General features: G+C 51.8%; 1 protein-coding gene across 1 annotated transcript; it reads left to right on the plus strand.

Moving 5' to 3' along the window:
* Positions 1 to 12,542: 12,542 nt before the first annotated feature.
* RHOV (ras homolog family member V) lies at positions 12,543 to 15,611 on the plus strand. The gene is made up of 3 exons (XM_001512664.2): positions 12,543 to 12,753; positions 13,903 to 13,961; positions 14,422 to 15,611. Exons 1-3 carry the CDS (start codon positions 12,543 to 12,545, stop codon positions 14,863 to 14,865), a joined length of 714 nt encoding a protein of 237 aa, XP_001512714.1. The 3' UTR covers positions 14,866 to 15,611.
* Positions 15,612 to 16,340: the final 729 nt, after the last annotated feature.

A 16,340-nucleotide genomic window follows, 5' to 3' on the forward strand; every position in this document is an offset into this window, starting at 1 on the left:
ACTGTAAGTGGGGAAGCATTTTTTAAAGTAAGTTACAGGTAAGGAATGCAACTATGTGGATATGTATATAAATAAGGGCTGAGCAGGTGGGGCCTGGGAGAGGACCTAAATGCTCAGGTGTGAGGAGTAAGTGAATAGGGGAGAAATTGTAAAGAGGAAAAGTAGTGTGGCTTAGTGGATAGAGCACAGGCCTGGGATGCAGGAGGAGCTCTTGTGAGCAGGGAATGTGTCTATTCTGTGGTTATATTGTATCCTCCCAAGTACTTATGACAGTATTTGTTGCCAAATTGTACATTCCAAGGGCTTAGTATAGTGCCTTGCACATAAGTGTTCAATAAATACTATTGAGTGAATGACAGTGCTCTATGTACAACATATGCTCAGTAAATACAATTGACTGACCTGGGTTCTAATCCTGCCCACTTGTCTGTTGTATGACCTTGGACCAGTCAACTTCTGTGTGCCTCACTTCCCTCATCCATAAAATGGGGATTTAGACTGTGACCCCACCCCCCACCCCCATGTGGGAGCTGGACTGTATCTGCTCTGATTACCTTGTCTCTACCCCCATTGCTTAGCACAGTGCCTGGCACATAAGCTCTTAACGAATACACTTTAAATAAAATGAAGTGGGGGGTTGGTGGAGAGGCTTGGTTCAGGAAGCTTCTTGGAGGAAGTAATGATTTCAGTAGGGCTTTGAGGAAGGGAAGAGTGCTAGTCTGTTAGATATGGAAAAGGAGGGAGTTCCTAGCAAGTAAGGCATGTGGGGCATAAACTGTGTTTATATTTATTCCGCTGCTTAGTACATAGTAAGCACTTAACAAATACCATTTAAAAAAGATAGGGTGAGTAGGGGGCAAAAAAATCACTTCTCCAATCAATCATTTACTGAGGGCTTACTATGTGTAAAACATGGTACTAAGTGCTTGGGAGAGAACAGAATTAGCAGACACATTCCCCGTCCACAGGGCCTTCCCTAATTAAACCCTCTTTTCTCCTATTCTTTCTTCCTTTGATGTTGCCTGTACACTTAGAGCTGTACCCTTAAAACATTTGATATTTGCCCCACAGCATGTATGTACATATCTATAATTTATATTAATGTCTATCTCCCCCCAGCCTGTAAGCTCCTCGTGGGCAGATGTCGGGTCTACTAACTCAGTTGTATCGTACTCTCCCAAGCGCTTTGTACAGGGCTCTGCACACAGTAAGTGTGTAATCAATGTCATTGCTTGAAAGAACCCAATAATATTAGAAGACCTGGTCCTTCCCTTCAGCAGCTTACAGGCTAAGGAAGAAACAGGCAGACAGATTCATTCAATTGTATTTATTGAGCACTTATTGAGCGTAGAGCACTGTACTAAGCACTTGGGAAGTACAGTTTTGCCACAAATAGAGGCAATCCCTGCTCACAATGGGCTCACAGTCTAGAAGATCTTTTATATACAGTGGGAGTAGGAAGGACATCATAGCTATCCCTGATAACAAGGAGTTTTAGGAAAAATGAGGAAACAAAAATAAATGATGAAGTAAGGTCAATGAATATGTGATTAGGGCAGCTGTTGAATTGACAAGATTAGGAGTGGTGGGAATTAGTCAAGGAAGGCCTCCTGGAGAAGATGGGCTTTCAAAGGGGCCTTCCAAGAAGAAGAAGAGGGCGAAAGGACCAGGCCCGGGGAAGGTCAGAGATGGGTTCCATTAATCAGTCATTTATTGAGCACTTCCTGTGTGCAGAGCACTGTATTAAATGCTTGGAAGAGTACAACATAATGGAGTTGGTAGACACGTTCCCCGTCCTCAGTGAGCTTCAAGTCTAGAGCGGGAGACAGACTTTAAGAGAAATAAATTACAGATATGTACGCAAGCGCTGTGGAGCTGAGAAGGGTGATTAAAAGGGGCAAATCAGGCCGATGCAGAAGGGAGTGGTAGAAGAGAAAATGAGGGCTTAGTCAGGAAAGGCCTCTTGGAGGAGAAGTGCCTTCAAGAAGGCTTTGAAGGTGGGGAGTGCGATTGTCTGCGGGATATGAGGAGGGAGGGCATTCCAGGCCAGAGGCAGGGCGTGGGCGAGAAGTCGGTGGCGAGATAGATGAGATGGAGGCCCATTGAGCAGGCTGGCACTAGAGTAGCGAAGTGCGTGGGCTGGGCGATAGTAGGAAAGCAGTAAAGTAAGGTGGAAGAGGGCAAGGTGAATGAGTGCTTTAAAGCCAAAGGGAGGGCATTTCTGTTTGAGAAGTGGATGGGCAACCACTGGAGGTTCTTGAGAAGTGAGAAAATAGGGGCTGAACGTTTTTGGAGAAAAATGATCTGGGAAAGAGGGTGAATGGATTGGAGTGGGGAGAGACAGGTGAAGGGGAGATCAGTAATCAAGGTGGGATAGAATAAATGCTTAGATTCATGTGGCAACATTTTGGATAGCTAATTATGGGATAAAAGAGAAGGAGGGAAAGAGGGATGCAGTGTGGCCTCGCGGAAAGAGCACGGACCTAGAAATCAGAGGACCTGGCTTCTAATCTTTGCTCTGCCTCTTCCCTGCTCTGTGGTCCTGGACACATCACTCTCTTTCTCCATCTGTAAAATGGAGATTAAATACACATTCTCCCTCTCCTTTAGACTGTGAGCCACAAGTGGGACAGGAAAGCAGCATGGCCTAGTGGATAAAGCAAGGGCTTGGGAGTCAGAGGACCTGGATTCTAATCCTTGCTTCACCAGGTACCGTACTAAGCGCTGAGGTAGATACAAACTAATCAGGTTGGACCCAATCCATGTCTCATATGATTAATGGATATGGGGTTCACAGCCACTTGTATCCTGTGTGACTTTGGGTAAGTCATTTAACTTCTCTGGGCCTCAATTTCATTAACTGCAAAATGGGGATTCAAGACCTGCTTTCCCTCCTGCTTAGTCTGTGAGCCCCATCTGGGACAGAGATTGTGTTTGGCCTGATTAACTTGTTTCTACTTAAAGGTTAGAACGGTGCTTGACACATAGTAAGCGCTTAACAAATACCATAAAAAAAAAAAGATTAATGACTGACCTGATTGTACTGTATCCACCCCAGTGCTTGGAGCGGTGCTTGACGCATAGTAGTTGTAACAAATATCATTATTATTATTATCATTGTTGCTGTTACTCGGGCTGACCAAAGTTGAGAGACTGCAAGCTTGTTGTGGGCAGGGAATATCTGTTTTTTGTTGTATCGTACTCTCCCAAGTGCTTAGTAATAATAACTGTGGTACTTAAGCGCTTAGTGTGTGCCAAGCGCTGGGGTGGATACAAGCAAATCAGGTTGGACACGGTCCCTGTCCCACGTGGGGCTCACAGTCTCAATCCCCATTTGACAGAGGAGGTCACTGAGATCCCAAGAAGTGAAATGACTTGCCCAGATCACACGGCAGACAAAATTCACTCATTCATATTTATTGAGCGCATACTGTGTGTGGAACACTGTACTAAACACCTGCAAAGTACATTTCAGCAACAAATAGAGAAAATCCATGCCTACAACAGGCTCACACTCTAGAGATGGGGGGAGACAGGCATCAAAACAAAAGCATCATTAGAAATAGATAGAATCATAGATATATACACATCATTAATATAAATAACTGGAGTTATACGATTGAATGAACGAGTGGCAGTGAAGATGCCGGTTATTCAGTCATTGAATCGTATCTATCGAGCGCTTACTGTGTGCAGAACGCTGTACTAAGCGCTTGCAGTACAAAAATAAACCTATGCACACATCTGTATGTAAGGAGGAGGTGGGGATTGGGTGCGGGGCAGGGCTGCTTATAGCGGGAGTGTTGTTCTTTAGTTGCCCACTTGCCCCAGCTGCAGCTGTGCCAGGGGAATAGGCATTTGGAGGGAAGGATGACTGGGATTTTCCCGGGAAAAGGGAAAGACTCCGAACTGGAGGAAATCGGATTGGGACCTGCGATGCCAGTTGATTCCACCAGGCAGCGCTACAGGCCCGGACCCAGTCAGACAATCGTATTTCTCGAGCGCTGAGCACTGTACTAAACGCTCGGAAGAGGACACCACAACAATAAACACACGTTCTCTGCCCACAACGAGCTTACAGTCTAGAGGGGGAGAATCTGGGCCTCAGTGACCTCATCTGTAAAATGGGGTTGAAGACCGTGAGCCTCACGGGGGACATCCTGATCACCCTGTCTCTACCCCAGCGCTTAGAACAGTGTTCTGCACATAGTAGGCGCTTAACAAATACCAACATTGTTATTATGAGAAATAAATAAATTGTGGATAAGGACATAGTGCTGTGGGGCTGGTGAGGGGGTGAATTAAGGGAGCAAGAAGGGAGCGGGAGAAGAGGACGGGAGGGCTTAGACGGGGAAGGCCTCTTGGAGGAGATGGGCCTTCAATAAGGCTTTGAAATGAGGGGAGAGTCGTTGTCGGATATGGGGAGGGAGGACGTACCAGGATAGAGGCAGGACGTGGGCGAGAGGTCGGCGGCGAGGTAGCCAAGGTCGAGGTCCAGTGAGAAATGGGAAGGGCAAGAGACCGGGCCCAGTTTGAGGCCAGTACTGGTCTCCCAGTGGGCTCCCAGCTGCCCCTAGGGAACGGGCACCAGACGGAATGGTGGGGGAGAGTCCAGAGATGGAAAAGAGAAGCATGGCATAGTAGGTAGATCCCGGGCCTGGAAGTCAGAAGGTCATGGGTTCATTCATTTGACCGTATTTGAGCACTTACTGTGTGCAGAGCACTGTCCTAAGCGCTTGGAGTGTACAATTCGGCAACAGATAATCCCAGCTCGGTCACTTGTCTGCTGTGTGGCCTTGGGCAAGTCACTTCACTTCTCTGTGCCTCAGTTCCCTCATCTGTAAAATGGGAATGGAGATTGTGAGTCCTACACAGCACAGGGGCTGTGTCCAACCCGATTTGCTTGTATTCACTCCAGAACTTAATACAGTGCCCGGCACAGAGTAAATGCTTAACGAATACCATTTAAAAAAAAAAAAAAATCAGGTCTGAGTCCTGCCTCCCGCTAATCCAGCTAACGCTTTTCTCACGCTCCTGCAAAGTAACTCTTCCTCTGTGGGCAGTGTAGGGGGAGCAGAGGCTGTTCCTGGAGGCCTGTTGAGACAAGAACTTCTCCTCCCTCCTGCAGAACCGTGCCCTCCTGGTCACCTCACTGGGTGGCAAGAAGACCAATGGGAAGAAGGGATGGAGGCCCCCCTCAACAACAGCGTTTAGAGCAGTGCTTGACACATAGTGAGGACTTAATGGATACTATTATTATTGTTATTATTTATTAGGGAAACATGGCCTAGAGGAAAAAGCACAAACCTGGGAGGCAGAGATCCTGGATTCTAATCTTGGCTCTGCTGCTTGTCTGCTGTGTGACTTGGGCAAATCACTCCACTTCCCTGTGCCTCAGTTCCCTCCCTTATCTGCAAAATAGGGAACCCTATCATATCCTTCCCTCCCTTCTGCTCCTGCTAGCCCCACCCCAGCTCCCTGCTTTTCCTGTCTTCAGCCGGATCCCTCCTGATAAGCACTCAGAGACAAAATACTTGGTCATCTCAGGACTAGTCTGGACTCCCAGTGGCCAGCCTTTCCCTGTCAGTCAATTGTATTTATTGAGTGCTTACTGTGTGCAGAACACTGTACTAAGCACTAGGGAAAATATATAACAGACACATAATAATTGTGATGTTTAAGACCTTACTGTGTGCCAGGCACTGGGGGGATATATGCAAATCAGGATGGATACAGTTCCTGTCATTCATTCTTTCAATAGTATTTGAGTGCTTACTATGTACAGGATGCTGTACTAGGTGCTTGGAAAGTACAATTCAGCAATAAAGAGACACTCCCTGCCCACTCTTGGCTTACAGTCTGGAAGTGGAAGACAGACCTCAAAACAAGTAAACAGGTATCAATATAAATAAATAGAATTATAGATATATAGACATCAAAACAAGGAAACAGGCATCAATATAAATAAATAGAATTATAGGGATATACACATGTACACAAGCGCTATGTGGTGGGAAGGAAGAACCAAAGGAAGTGAGTCGTCGGGGCGACATGGAGAAGAGGGGGAGCTGAGGAAAAAGGGGGCTGGGAAGGCTTCTTGGAGGAGGTGAGTCTTCAGTAGGGCTTTGAAGGGGAGAAGTGTGATGAGCGGATTTGAGGAGGGAGGGTATTCCAGGCCGGAGGTAGGATGTCGCGGGACAGGCAAGAATGAGGCCCAGGGAGGAGGTTAGAAGCACCAGAAGAGCGGAGTGTATGGGCTGGGCTGGAGAAGGAGAGAAGAGAGGTGAGGTAAAAAGGGGCAAGGTGATGGACAGCTTTGAAGCCAAGAGTGAGGCGTTTTTGTTTGAGCCCACAAGGGGTTCACGGTCTCAAACCCCATTTTACGGATGAGGGAACTAAGGCTCAGAGAAGTGAAGTGACTTGCCTAAGGACACACGGCAGACAATTGGAAGAGCTGGGCTTGGAACCCCCATGCTTTATCTACTGTGCCATGCTGCACTTTGCCTGGCCACAGCGAGCTTAAAGTCGAGAGGGGGAGACTGACATGAATATAAGTAAATAAAGGACAGATATGCATGTTGTGCTGTGGGGCTGCGAGGAGGGGGCAGGAATAAAGGGAGCAAGTCAAGGTGACGCAGAAAGGAGTGGGAGAAGAGGGAAAGAGGCCGTAGTCAGGGAGGGCTTCTTGGAGGAGGTGGGCCTTCAGTAAGGCTTTGAAGTGGAAGGGAGAGTCATTGTCAGATTTGAGGAGGGGAGGGCTTTCCAGGCCAGAGGCAGGATGAGGGTGAGAAATCGGCGGCCTGATAGAGGAGACCGAAGTACAGTGAGAAGGTTGGCATTAGTGGAGTGAGGTGTGCGGGCTGGGTTGGAGTAGGAGAGTAGTGAGGTGAGGTAGAAGGCAAGTGACTGACTTCCTGGTTGGCAGTGAGCCCCAGACAATTAATCAATAGCATTTATTGAGCGTTGACTCTATGCAGAGCACTGTGCTAAGCACTTGGGAGGGGACAATACAGTAGGGTTGCTTAGCAGGGTAATCTCTGCCCTCAAGGACTTCACAACCCAATGGAGGGACTCACTTTTAATTTTTTTGTATTTAAGTGCTTACTGTAAAACAGTGATGGTATTTAAGCACTTACTATGTGCCAAGCACTGTTCTAAACACTGGGGGGGGGATACGAGGTGATCAGGTTGTCCCCTGTGGGGCTCACAGTTTTAATCCCCATTTTTCAGATGAGGTCACTGGGGCGCAGTGAAGTAACTTGCCCAAAATCACACAGCTGGCAAGCAGCGGAGCCAGAATTAGAACCCACGACCTCTGACTCCCAAGCCTGGGCTCTTTCCACTGAGCCACGCACTGTACTAAGCGCTGGGGTAGATACAAGATAATCGTGTTGGACACAGGCCGTGTCCCATGTGGGGTTTAAGGCCTTAATCCCGATGTGGTGGCATCCGCCTCAGTGATTAGAACAGTGCGCTCGGCACATAGTAAGCGCTTAACAAATACCAACATTATTATTATTTAATAATATTTAATTCTTTATTATTTAATAATGTTGGTATTTGTTAAGTACTTACTATGTGCAGAGCACTGTTCTAAGCGCTGGGATAGATATAGGGTAATCAGGTTGTCCCACGTGAGGCTCACAGTCTTAATCCCCATTTTACAGATGAGGTCACTGAGGCACAGAGAAGTGAAGTGACTTGCCCACAGTCACACAGCTGACAAGTGGCAGAGCAGGGATTCAGACCCATGACCTCTGACTCCCAAGCCCGGGTTCTTTCCACTAAGCCATACCGTGCCTGGCCCATACTGAGCGCTTAACACAGTCTGATCACCCAGTGTCTACCCCTAGGGATGCAGCATGGCCCAATGGAAAGACCCCGGGTTTGGGAGTCACAGGTTGTGGGTTCTAATCCCGGCTCTGCCGCTTGCCAGCTGTGTGACTTTGGGCAAGTCACAACTTCTCTGTGCCTCAGATACCCCATCTGTAAAATGGGGATTAAAACTGTGAGCCCCATGGGGGACAACCTGATCACCTTGTACCCCCCAGCGCTTAGAACAGTGCTTTGCATATAGTAAGCGCTTAACAAATACCATTTTACCCCGGCACTTAGAACAGTGCTCTGCACATAGTAAGCGCTTTATAAACACCATAATTATTATTATTGGCATGCCCGTTTTACAGGTGACGTGGGAAGTGACTTGGCCAAGGTCACACGGCAGACAAGTGGTAGAGCCACTCACCTCATCCAGTCCCCTCAGTTTCTCTCTCAGTGACCCGGGGAGATATGAGTCAGCCCTCCCTACCCCCAGGGAAAGCCTCCATCAAGTCAAAACAGTACGGTCATCATCTGGGATACATATGGAGCAGAGGGAAGTTGCAAAAGAAAGTATGACATCATCCCCGGCCTCAAAGAGCTTATTCATTCATTCAATTGTATTTATTGAGCACTGTACTAAGCGCTGGGAAAGTCCAATTCAGCAACAAATCGAGACAATCCCTGCCCACAACGGGCCCACAGTCTCGAAGGGGGCAGCATAGAATAGAATGAGATGTATACATATTATTAATAAAAGAAATGGAATTAAAAATACCTACATTGATACACACAAGTGCTGTGGGGACGTGGGGTAGAGCAGAGGAAGCGAAGGGGGTGGAGCCAGGGCAAACCATGTCCGGCCAAGAGGCTACTAGATTAAAAAGTAATAAAGACATGGAACCAAAGTGCAAATGACAAATAGCCGCCTTCCGTGACTAAGCCTTCCTCTCCTCCCACTCCCTTCTGTATCTCCCTGACTCGCTCCCCTCATTCGTTCATTCAATCGTATTTGTGGAGTGCTTACTGTGCACAGACCACTGTACTAAACGCTTGGAAAGGATAATTCGGCAACAGGTAGAGACAATTCCTACCCCACAACGGGCTCACAGTCATTCATCCTCCCTCCCAGCCCCACGGCACATATATGTATATCTGTAATTCATTTATGTATATTAGTGTCTATCTCCCTCTCTAGACTGTGAGCTCGTTGTGGTCTGTTGTACTGTCCTCTCCCCAGCACTTAGTACAATGCTTTGCACACAGTAAGTGCTCAACAAATAGGTTTGAATGGATAGGATTCACAAAGCTCAATGTGAATTAGAAGCCGGGCTCCCTTGCGTAAAGGCTTCATTACTCCTATCTGCCCTCTCAGTCAATCATATTCCTTCAATAGTATTTGTGGAGCGCTTACTGGGTGCAGAGTGTTCTTCCCCTTGACGCTGTTTAGTGCCATTGTTCTTGTCTGTCCGTCTCCCCCGATTAGACTGTAAGCCCGTCAAACGGCAGGGACTGTCTCTATCTGTTGCCGACTTGTTCATCCCAAGCGCTTAGTACAGTGCTCTGCACATAGTAAGCGCTCAATAAATACTATTGAATGAATGAATACTAAGCATGTGGCAGATTACAGCATCACAAATTCCCTGCCCACAAGGACCTTACAGTCTGGGTGCTCACCACCTTAATCACTGTGGTCCAGTGGAAAGAGCAGGGCCCTGGGATTAAGAAGACCTGGGTCCTAAACTGTTCTTCCCATTGCTTGCTGTGTGACCTTGTTTAAGTCACTAAACTTCTCTGTGCCTCAGTTATCTCAACTGTAAAATAGGGAATAAATCCCACCCTCTCCTGCTCTGACTGGGAGCCCCGTTTGGGTCGGGGACTAGGTCCAACCTGATCAACTGGTGTCTACCCCAGTGCTTAGAACAGTCCTTGACACGTAGTAAGCACTTATGTGAGAAGCAGCATGGTGGAGTGGATAGAGCCTGGGCCTGGGAGTCAGAAGGTCATGGGTTCTGATTCCAGCTCCGCCACTAGTCTGCTGTGTGACCTTGGGCAAGTCACTTCACCGGGCCTCAGTTCCCTCATCTGTAAAATGGGGATTAAGACTGTGAGCCCCACATGGGACAATCTGATTACCTCATATCTACCCCAGGGCTTAGAACAGTGCTTGGCACATAGTAAACGCTTAACAAATACCATCATTACTATTGAGGGACAGGGACCATGTCAACCTGATTTACTTGTATCCACCCCAGCACTTAGTATATTACAATACCATAATTAATTAATGTCATTTAAAGAACACCAAAAAACTTATCAGTGCTTCTTTGGCCCCTCTTGGAATGTGAGCCCCATGTGGGACCTGATTATCTTGTGTATACCTCAGTGCTTAGCGCATAGTAGGCAAATAACTAACATTATCATTATTATTGTCATCATTATCTACCCCCAAAGGCTTGGAAAGGGATGCTCAAAAGAGAAGGGATGAAAAGTACTTTAGGCCTCTCCCAAAATTGTCTCTGGGGATCATTAGCCCGGATGAAACAGCCTGGAGCCTCGAATCTTCCTTAACGACCCGCCAATGGTTTCTGAATGGCTAATCCTTTCTCCCCACCCTTCTGCCTGAGCCTTGCTGGGCCTCCCAATCAATCAATCTTATTGATTGAACGCCTACTGTGTACAGATCTCTGTACTAATCACTAATCGCTTGGGCGAGAACAGTACAACAGACTCATTCCCATCTCTCAGATTCCTTCCTGTCTCTCAGTTTCTCCCTCAGAAGGCCCAAGGTAAAATAATAATAATAATTGGCATTTGTCTAAGCACTGGAGTATACTAGATAATCAGGTCCCATCATAATAAATAACTGTTGTACTTAAATTCTGGTCTCACAGGGGCCTCATTCATTCAATCGTATTTATTGAGCGCTTACTGTGTGCAGAGCACTGTACTAAGTGCTCACAGTCTCGATCCCCATTTTACAGAGGAGGCAACTGAGGCAGAGAAAAGCAGAGGTCACTCATTAGGGCTTCACAGTCTGAGGGGGAGGAAGAACATCGGTTCCTGGAAGCTTTGAGGCTTTCTACCAACCCAGAGAAGCAGCGTGGCCTAATGGATAGAGCATGTGGATCAGGGACTGTATTCCACCTGATCTGCGTGTATCTACCCCAGTGCTTGGTACAGTGCCTGACGGGTAGTAAATGCTTAACAAAAACCATTTAAAAAATCAATTGACCATATTATTAATAATAATAGTAATGATGATGATGGTGTTTGTTAAGCGCTTACTCTGTGCGAAGCACTGTTCTAAGCCCTGGGGTAGATACAAGGTCATCAGGTTGTCCCACACGGGGCTCACAGTCTTAATCCCCATTTTACAGATGAGGTAACTGAGGCACAAAGAATACTCTGTGCCAAGCATTGTTCTAAGCCCTGGGGCAGATACAAGGTCATCGGGTTGTCCCACATGAGGCTCACAGTCTTAATCCCCATTTTACAGATGAGGTAACTGAGGACCAGAGAAGTGAAGTGACATGCCCAGAGTCACACAGCTGGTAAGTGGCAGAGCCGGCATTAGAACCCGCGACCTCCGACTTCCAAGCCCGTGTTCTTTCCACTAAGCCAAGCTGTGTTTTACTGAGCGCTTACCGTGGGCCTAGCACCGGACTAAGCGCTTGGAATGGTCCTGTTTAACAGAATAAATTGAGGTGTTGCCCACGAGGAGCTTCCAATCTAGAGGGAATCTGGTGGCACTGGGTTGACACTTGCAGGCCTTTGACGATGATGTCATCCGGTCTGACCAGGGGTGGGAAGATGTATTTATTTACTTATTTATTGCCCTGTCTCTGGTGAACGCACCCCCTGGGGATTAGATCAGGGCGGCCGAGCAGAGCCGGGGCCGTCTAGAAGAGGATCTCGGGCTGCCCGAGTCCACCTTTAAATAGCAGCAGGAGGGATTGGGGAGGGATTTGTGTCTTTCCCCTGGTTTCACTGATCACCCTTGCCTGGTGGCAGGCCTATCTCTGTGTCTCTCTCGCCGTCTCTCCCACTGTCCCTGTCTCTATCTCTCTGTCTCTCTCCGTATGTCTCTCTGTCTCTGTCTCTGTCTGTCCCTGTCTCTCTCTGTGTCTCTCTGTCTCTTTCTCGCTGTCTCTCTCTCCATGCCCCCCCTTTCTCGCTGTCTCTCTGGCTCGGCCTCTCTGCCTCTGCCTCTCTGCCTCCTTATCTCTGCCTCCTTGTCCCTGCCTCTCTGTCTCTGCCTCTCTGCCTCTTCGTCTCTGCCACTCTGTCCCTTTGTCTCTGTCCCTCTGTCCCTGCTTCTCTGTCTCTGCCTCTCTGTCCCCCTGTCTCTGTCCCGCTTCTCTGTCTCTGCCCCTTCGTCTCTGCCTCTCTGTCCCTTTGTCTCTGTCCCTCTGCTTCTCCGTCCCTGCCTCTCCGTCCCTTTGTCTCTGTCCCTTTGTCTCTGTCCCTTTGTCTCTGGCTCCCCGGCCGCCTGGCTCTCTCTCTGCCTCGCCGTCTCGGTCTCGTTGTCTCTGCCTCCCCGTCCCTTTGTCTCTGCCCCGAGTGTCTCTTTGCCCCGGGGGTGGGGGAGGCGGGGCCATGCAAACGAAGGGGGCGGGGCCATGCAAATGAGGACAGGTAAGCGCTCGGCGGCTCCGCGGGCGCTCCGCTCTCCCTCGCCCCGGTCCCTTGGGCCCGGTCCCCTGCGGGCCCCGGAGCCGGTCATGCCCCCGCGGGAGCTGGCCGAGCTGGCCCAGGTGGCCCAGGTGGCCCGGGTGACCCGGGGACCCCGGAGGAGCAGCGCCACCGCCGAGCTGGGCATCAAATGCGTCCTGGTGGGCGACGGCGCGGTGGGCAAGAGCAGCCTCATCGTCAGCTACACCTGCAATGGCTACCCCGCCTGCTACCGACCCACGGCCCTCGACACCTTCGCCGGTACCCGCCCGGGGGGGGGGGGGGACACCGGGGGGAGAAGGGCAGAGAAGGGGCAGGGCACAAGGGGAGGAGGGCCTGGGAAGCCTGGGACAGAGGTGGGGAAAGGGGAGAGGGAGCCCCGGACTGAAGTGGAGAAAGGAGAGAGGGAGCCCGGGACGGAGGGCGAGAGAGGGGAGAAGGGGGAAAGAAGGCTGGGACAGAGGTGGGGAAAGGGGGGAAGGGGAGAGGAAGCCTGGGACGGAGGTGGGGAAAGGGGAGAGGGAACCTGGGGCGGAGGTGGAGGAAGGGGAGAAGGGGAAAGGGAGCCTGGGATCAGAGGGGGAGAAAGGGGGGGAGGGAGCCCGGGAAAGGGGCAGGGAAAGGGGAGAAGGAGCCCGGGGTTAGGGGAAAGGGGAAAAGGGGAGAGGGAGCTTGGGACAGAGGCAGGGAGAAGGGGAGAGGGAGGAGACTGGGAGAGGGGCAGGGGAAAGGGGAAAAGGAGCCTGGGGAAAGGGGAAAAGGGGAGAGGGGGCTTGGGACAGAGGCAGGGAGCAGGGGAGAGGGAGACTGGGAAAGGGGCAGGGGAAAGGGGAAAAGGAGCCTGGGGCTAGGGGAAAGGGGAAAAGGGGAGAGGGGGCTTGGGACAGAGGCAGGGAAAAGGGGAGAGGGAGCCTGGGAAAGGGGAGAAGGAGACTAGGAAAGGGGCAGGGGAAAGGGGAGAAGGAGCCTGGGGCTAGGGGGAAGGAGAAAAGGGGAGAGGGAGTTTGGGACAGAGGCAGGGGAAAGGGGAAAGTGAACCTGGAAAAGGAGAAGGGGAGAAGGGGAGAGGGAGCCTGGGATAGGAGAAAAGGGAAAAGGAGAAGGTGGATCCGACAAAGAAATGAGGTCCAGGATAGAAGGAAAGAGACCAGGACAGGCTCAAGGGGCCTGGGCAGAGGGAGGGGGACCAGGTGGATGGGTACTGGGAAAGACTGGTTGCATATTGTGGTGGTGGGGGGTGGCATCTTTCCACATCAGGGGCATAGGGAGAGCCCAAGTTAGAAGAAGAGGACCCCAGGCTCGGAGAGGCAGGACTTGGGGGCTGGGTATGTGTATTTGGAAGGAGGAGTAGCTCGGGCAGACCCCTAACTGGACCCCGCCCCCCCCCCCCCCCATGTCTTCCCTTTACAGTGCAGGTCATGGTGGACGGAGCCCCTATGCGGATTGAACTCTGGGACACGGCTGGACAGGTGAGAGGGGTCTTGCTTGGGGGAAGAGGAGCGGGAGCGTTTCCCCCATCGCCTCCCATCTCCGGCCCCGGTGGGGCTTCTGAGGGGTCCCCGTGCCCACCATCCCTGCTCTCTCTGGCCTCGCCTGCACTGGTGAACCCCCTCCGGACGTCAGCCGGACACTCGCCCTCTCGCCCAGCCCCAGGGAAGCAGCGTGACTTAGTGGATAGGGCATGGGCCCGGAAGACTGAAGGACTGGGTTCTGATCCCAGCTCTGCCACTGGACTGCTGTGTCACCTTGGGCGAGTCACTTTATCTCTGTTTGCCTCAGTTCCCTCATCTGTAAAATGGGGGATTAGAGCATGAGCCCCACGTGGGACAGGGGCTGTGTCCAACCCGATTTGCTTGTATCCACCCCTTGTATAGAGCGGTGCCTGGCACATAGCAAGTGCCTAACGAGTACCATCGTTATTATTATTAGGAGGAGTTTGACCGCCTGCGCTCGCTGTGCTACCCCGACACGGATGTCTTCCTGGCTTGCTTCAGCGTGGTCCAGCCCGGCTCCTTCCAGAACATTGCCGAGAAGTGGCTACCCGAGATCCGCACCCACAACCCGCAGGCGCCCGTGCTGCTGGTGGGCACCCAGGCCGACCTGCGGGATGACGTCAACGTGCTGATCCGCCTGGACCAGGGGGGCCGGGAGGGCCCCGTGCCCCCGCCCCAGGCCCAGGGACTGGCCGAGAAGATCCGGGCCCAGGGCTACCTGGAGTGCTCGGCCCTGACCCAGAAGAACCTCAAAGAGGTGTTTGACGCGGCCATCCTCAGCGCCATCGAACATAAAGCCCGGCTGGAGAAGAAGCTCAACGCTAAAGGCGTCCGCACCCTCTCCCGCTGCCGGTGGAAGAAGTTCTTCTGCTTCGTCTGAGCCTCCCCTGCCCCCCGACCCTGGCGGGTCAGGAAGCAGCAGGGGGTGGAGGGCAGCGGAAGGCCGGACTGAGGGGAGAGGAGCGGGGTGGGCGGCTGGAACGGCTGGCAGTGCCAGGGTGAGCCACCTCCCTCCTCGACCGGTGTCCTCCTCCTGGCGACCCCTGAATTTCCCTTTGGGAGCCGCGGCACGTGGGAGGAGAAGGAGCCGGAGCCGGATTCCGGGACCCCTTGAAGGGAACGTGTCCTTCACTGGGAAAATGGCTGCCTGCCGCTCCAGCTCATTCTGGGAGTCGGTTCAGAGCATCCCAGCCTAGGGACCCACTGGGTGTCCCTAAAGGAGGAAGAATCCCTACTGGATTGGGAGAGGGGACTCCCCACCTCCCAACCCCCATCACCTAAAACTCTCCGACACATACCTCAGTGCCACCCAGATCCCGGGCCCTGTGGAGGGACAGGGGAGGGACAGCCCGAGCTGATGGCCGGGCCTGAGAAAGCAGGGGACAGAGAGGCCTGAGGGGACTCTGGAGCGGTGGGCCAGGAGGGCAGGACGCAGGCCAGAGCCAAGGAAAGAGGAGTCGGAGGGAGGAGCAGAGGTCAGTGATGACATTATGAGGTCCTTTTCCCCGCGCCCCAGCCCAACCCCGCCTGAGGCCGGAGAGGGAAGAGCCCAGGGCAGGAGTGAGAGGAGTGCTCTCTGTCCCGGTTTGTTACACACTGCCCAAACTGGCTGGGCAGGGAGCAGGGGTGGGGGGCTGGTGCGGGCCGGGGTGGGGGTGGGGGGAGCTGAGAGGCGGGGGGGGGGGATCCCCAGAGCTGTGAGGAGAAGAGGAGCTGGAAGAAGTAGAGAGGAAAGGTGGTGGGTTCTGCCACGCTCTGAATAAAGCCCCCGCGTCTTGAAGCAGCTGTCCGCCTGGGTCATTTTCGAGGGGAGGACGCGGTGGCCGGCAACTCTCACGGCTGGCCAGTCTCTCCTTCAGTAGTATTTATCGAGCGTTTACTGGGTGCATGGCACTGTACTAGGTGCTTGGGAGAGGACAGGACAACAGTAAACAGAAATATTCCCTGCCCACAATGAGTTTACAGTCTAGAGGACCAGTGGGCCGAGGGGAGACGATGTATTGTCTTCTCCCAAGAGTTTAGTACAGTGCTTAGCACACAGTAAGCGTTCAGTCGATACGACTGAATGAATGGAGGGGCCTGGGGGGTGGGGTGGAGCGGCTATGGTGGGGTCTTAGGACTAGGGTGGTCTACAGCTGTGTGGTGTCCTGTGGTGGTGGTGGTTCCCCCCACCCCTTTTACCTTCTACCCCTCTCCGTGCCATGACAGCCTCCGGAGGGAGTGGGGCTGCCGGGGCGGGGCTTCCCCCGTTCCCAGGCGGGCGGGCGTGGGAAGCAGCCGGGAAACGGGTTTCCCCAGGTGTCCGTGCCAGGGCTGCTTTCCCATGACTTCACCGACCGAGAGGGCGGCCCCCTC

The sequence above is a fragment of the Ornithorhynchus anatinus genome, chromosome 13 (assembly GCF_004115215.2).
Source record: "Ornithorhynchus anatinus isolate Pmale09 chromosome 13, mOrnAna1.pri.v4, whole genome shotgun sequence".
NCBI lineage: Eukaryota > Metazoa > Chordata > Mammalia > Monotremata > Ornithorhynchidae > Ornithorhynchus > Ornithorhynchus anatinus.

What these genes read in the sequence shown, in the direction of transcription:
- RHOV (XM_001512664.2), top strand. Translation starts at nt 12,543, where the DNA reads ATGCCCCCGCGGGAGCTGGCCGAGCTGGCCCAGGTGGCCCAGGTGGCC. An exon ending in GGCCCTCGACACCTTCGCCG is followed by an intron (nt 12,754 to 13,902) that starts GTACCCGCCCGG and finishes TTCCCTTTACAG; the next exon opens with TGCAGGTCATGGTGGACGGA. An exon ending in TCTGGGACACGGCTGGACAG is followed by an intron (nt 13,962 to 14,421) that starts GTGAGAGGGGTC and finishes TATTATTATTAG; the next exon opens with GAGGAGTTTGACCGCCTGCG.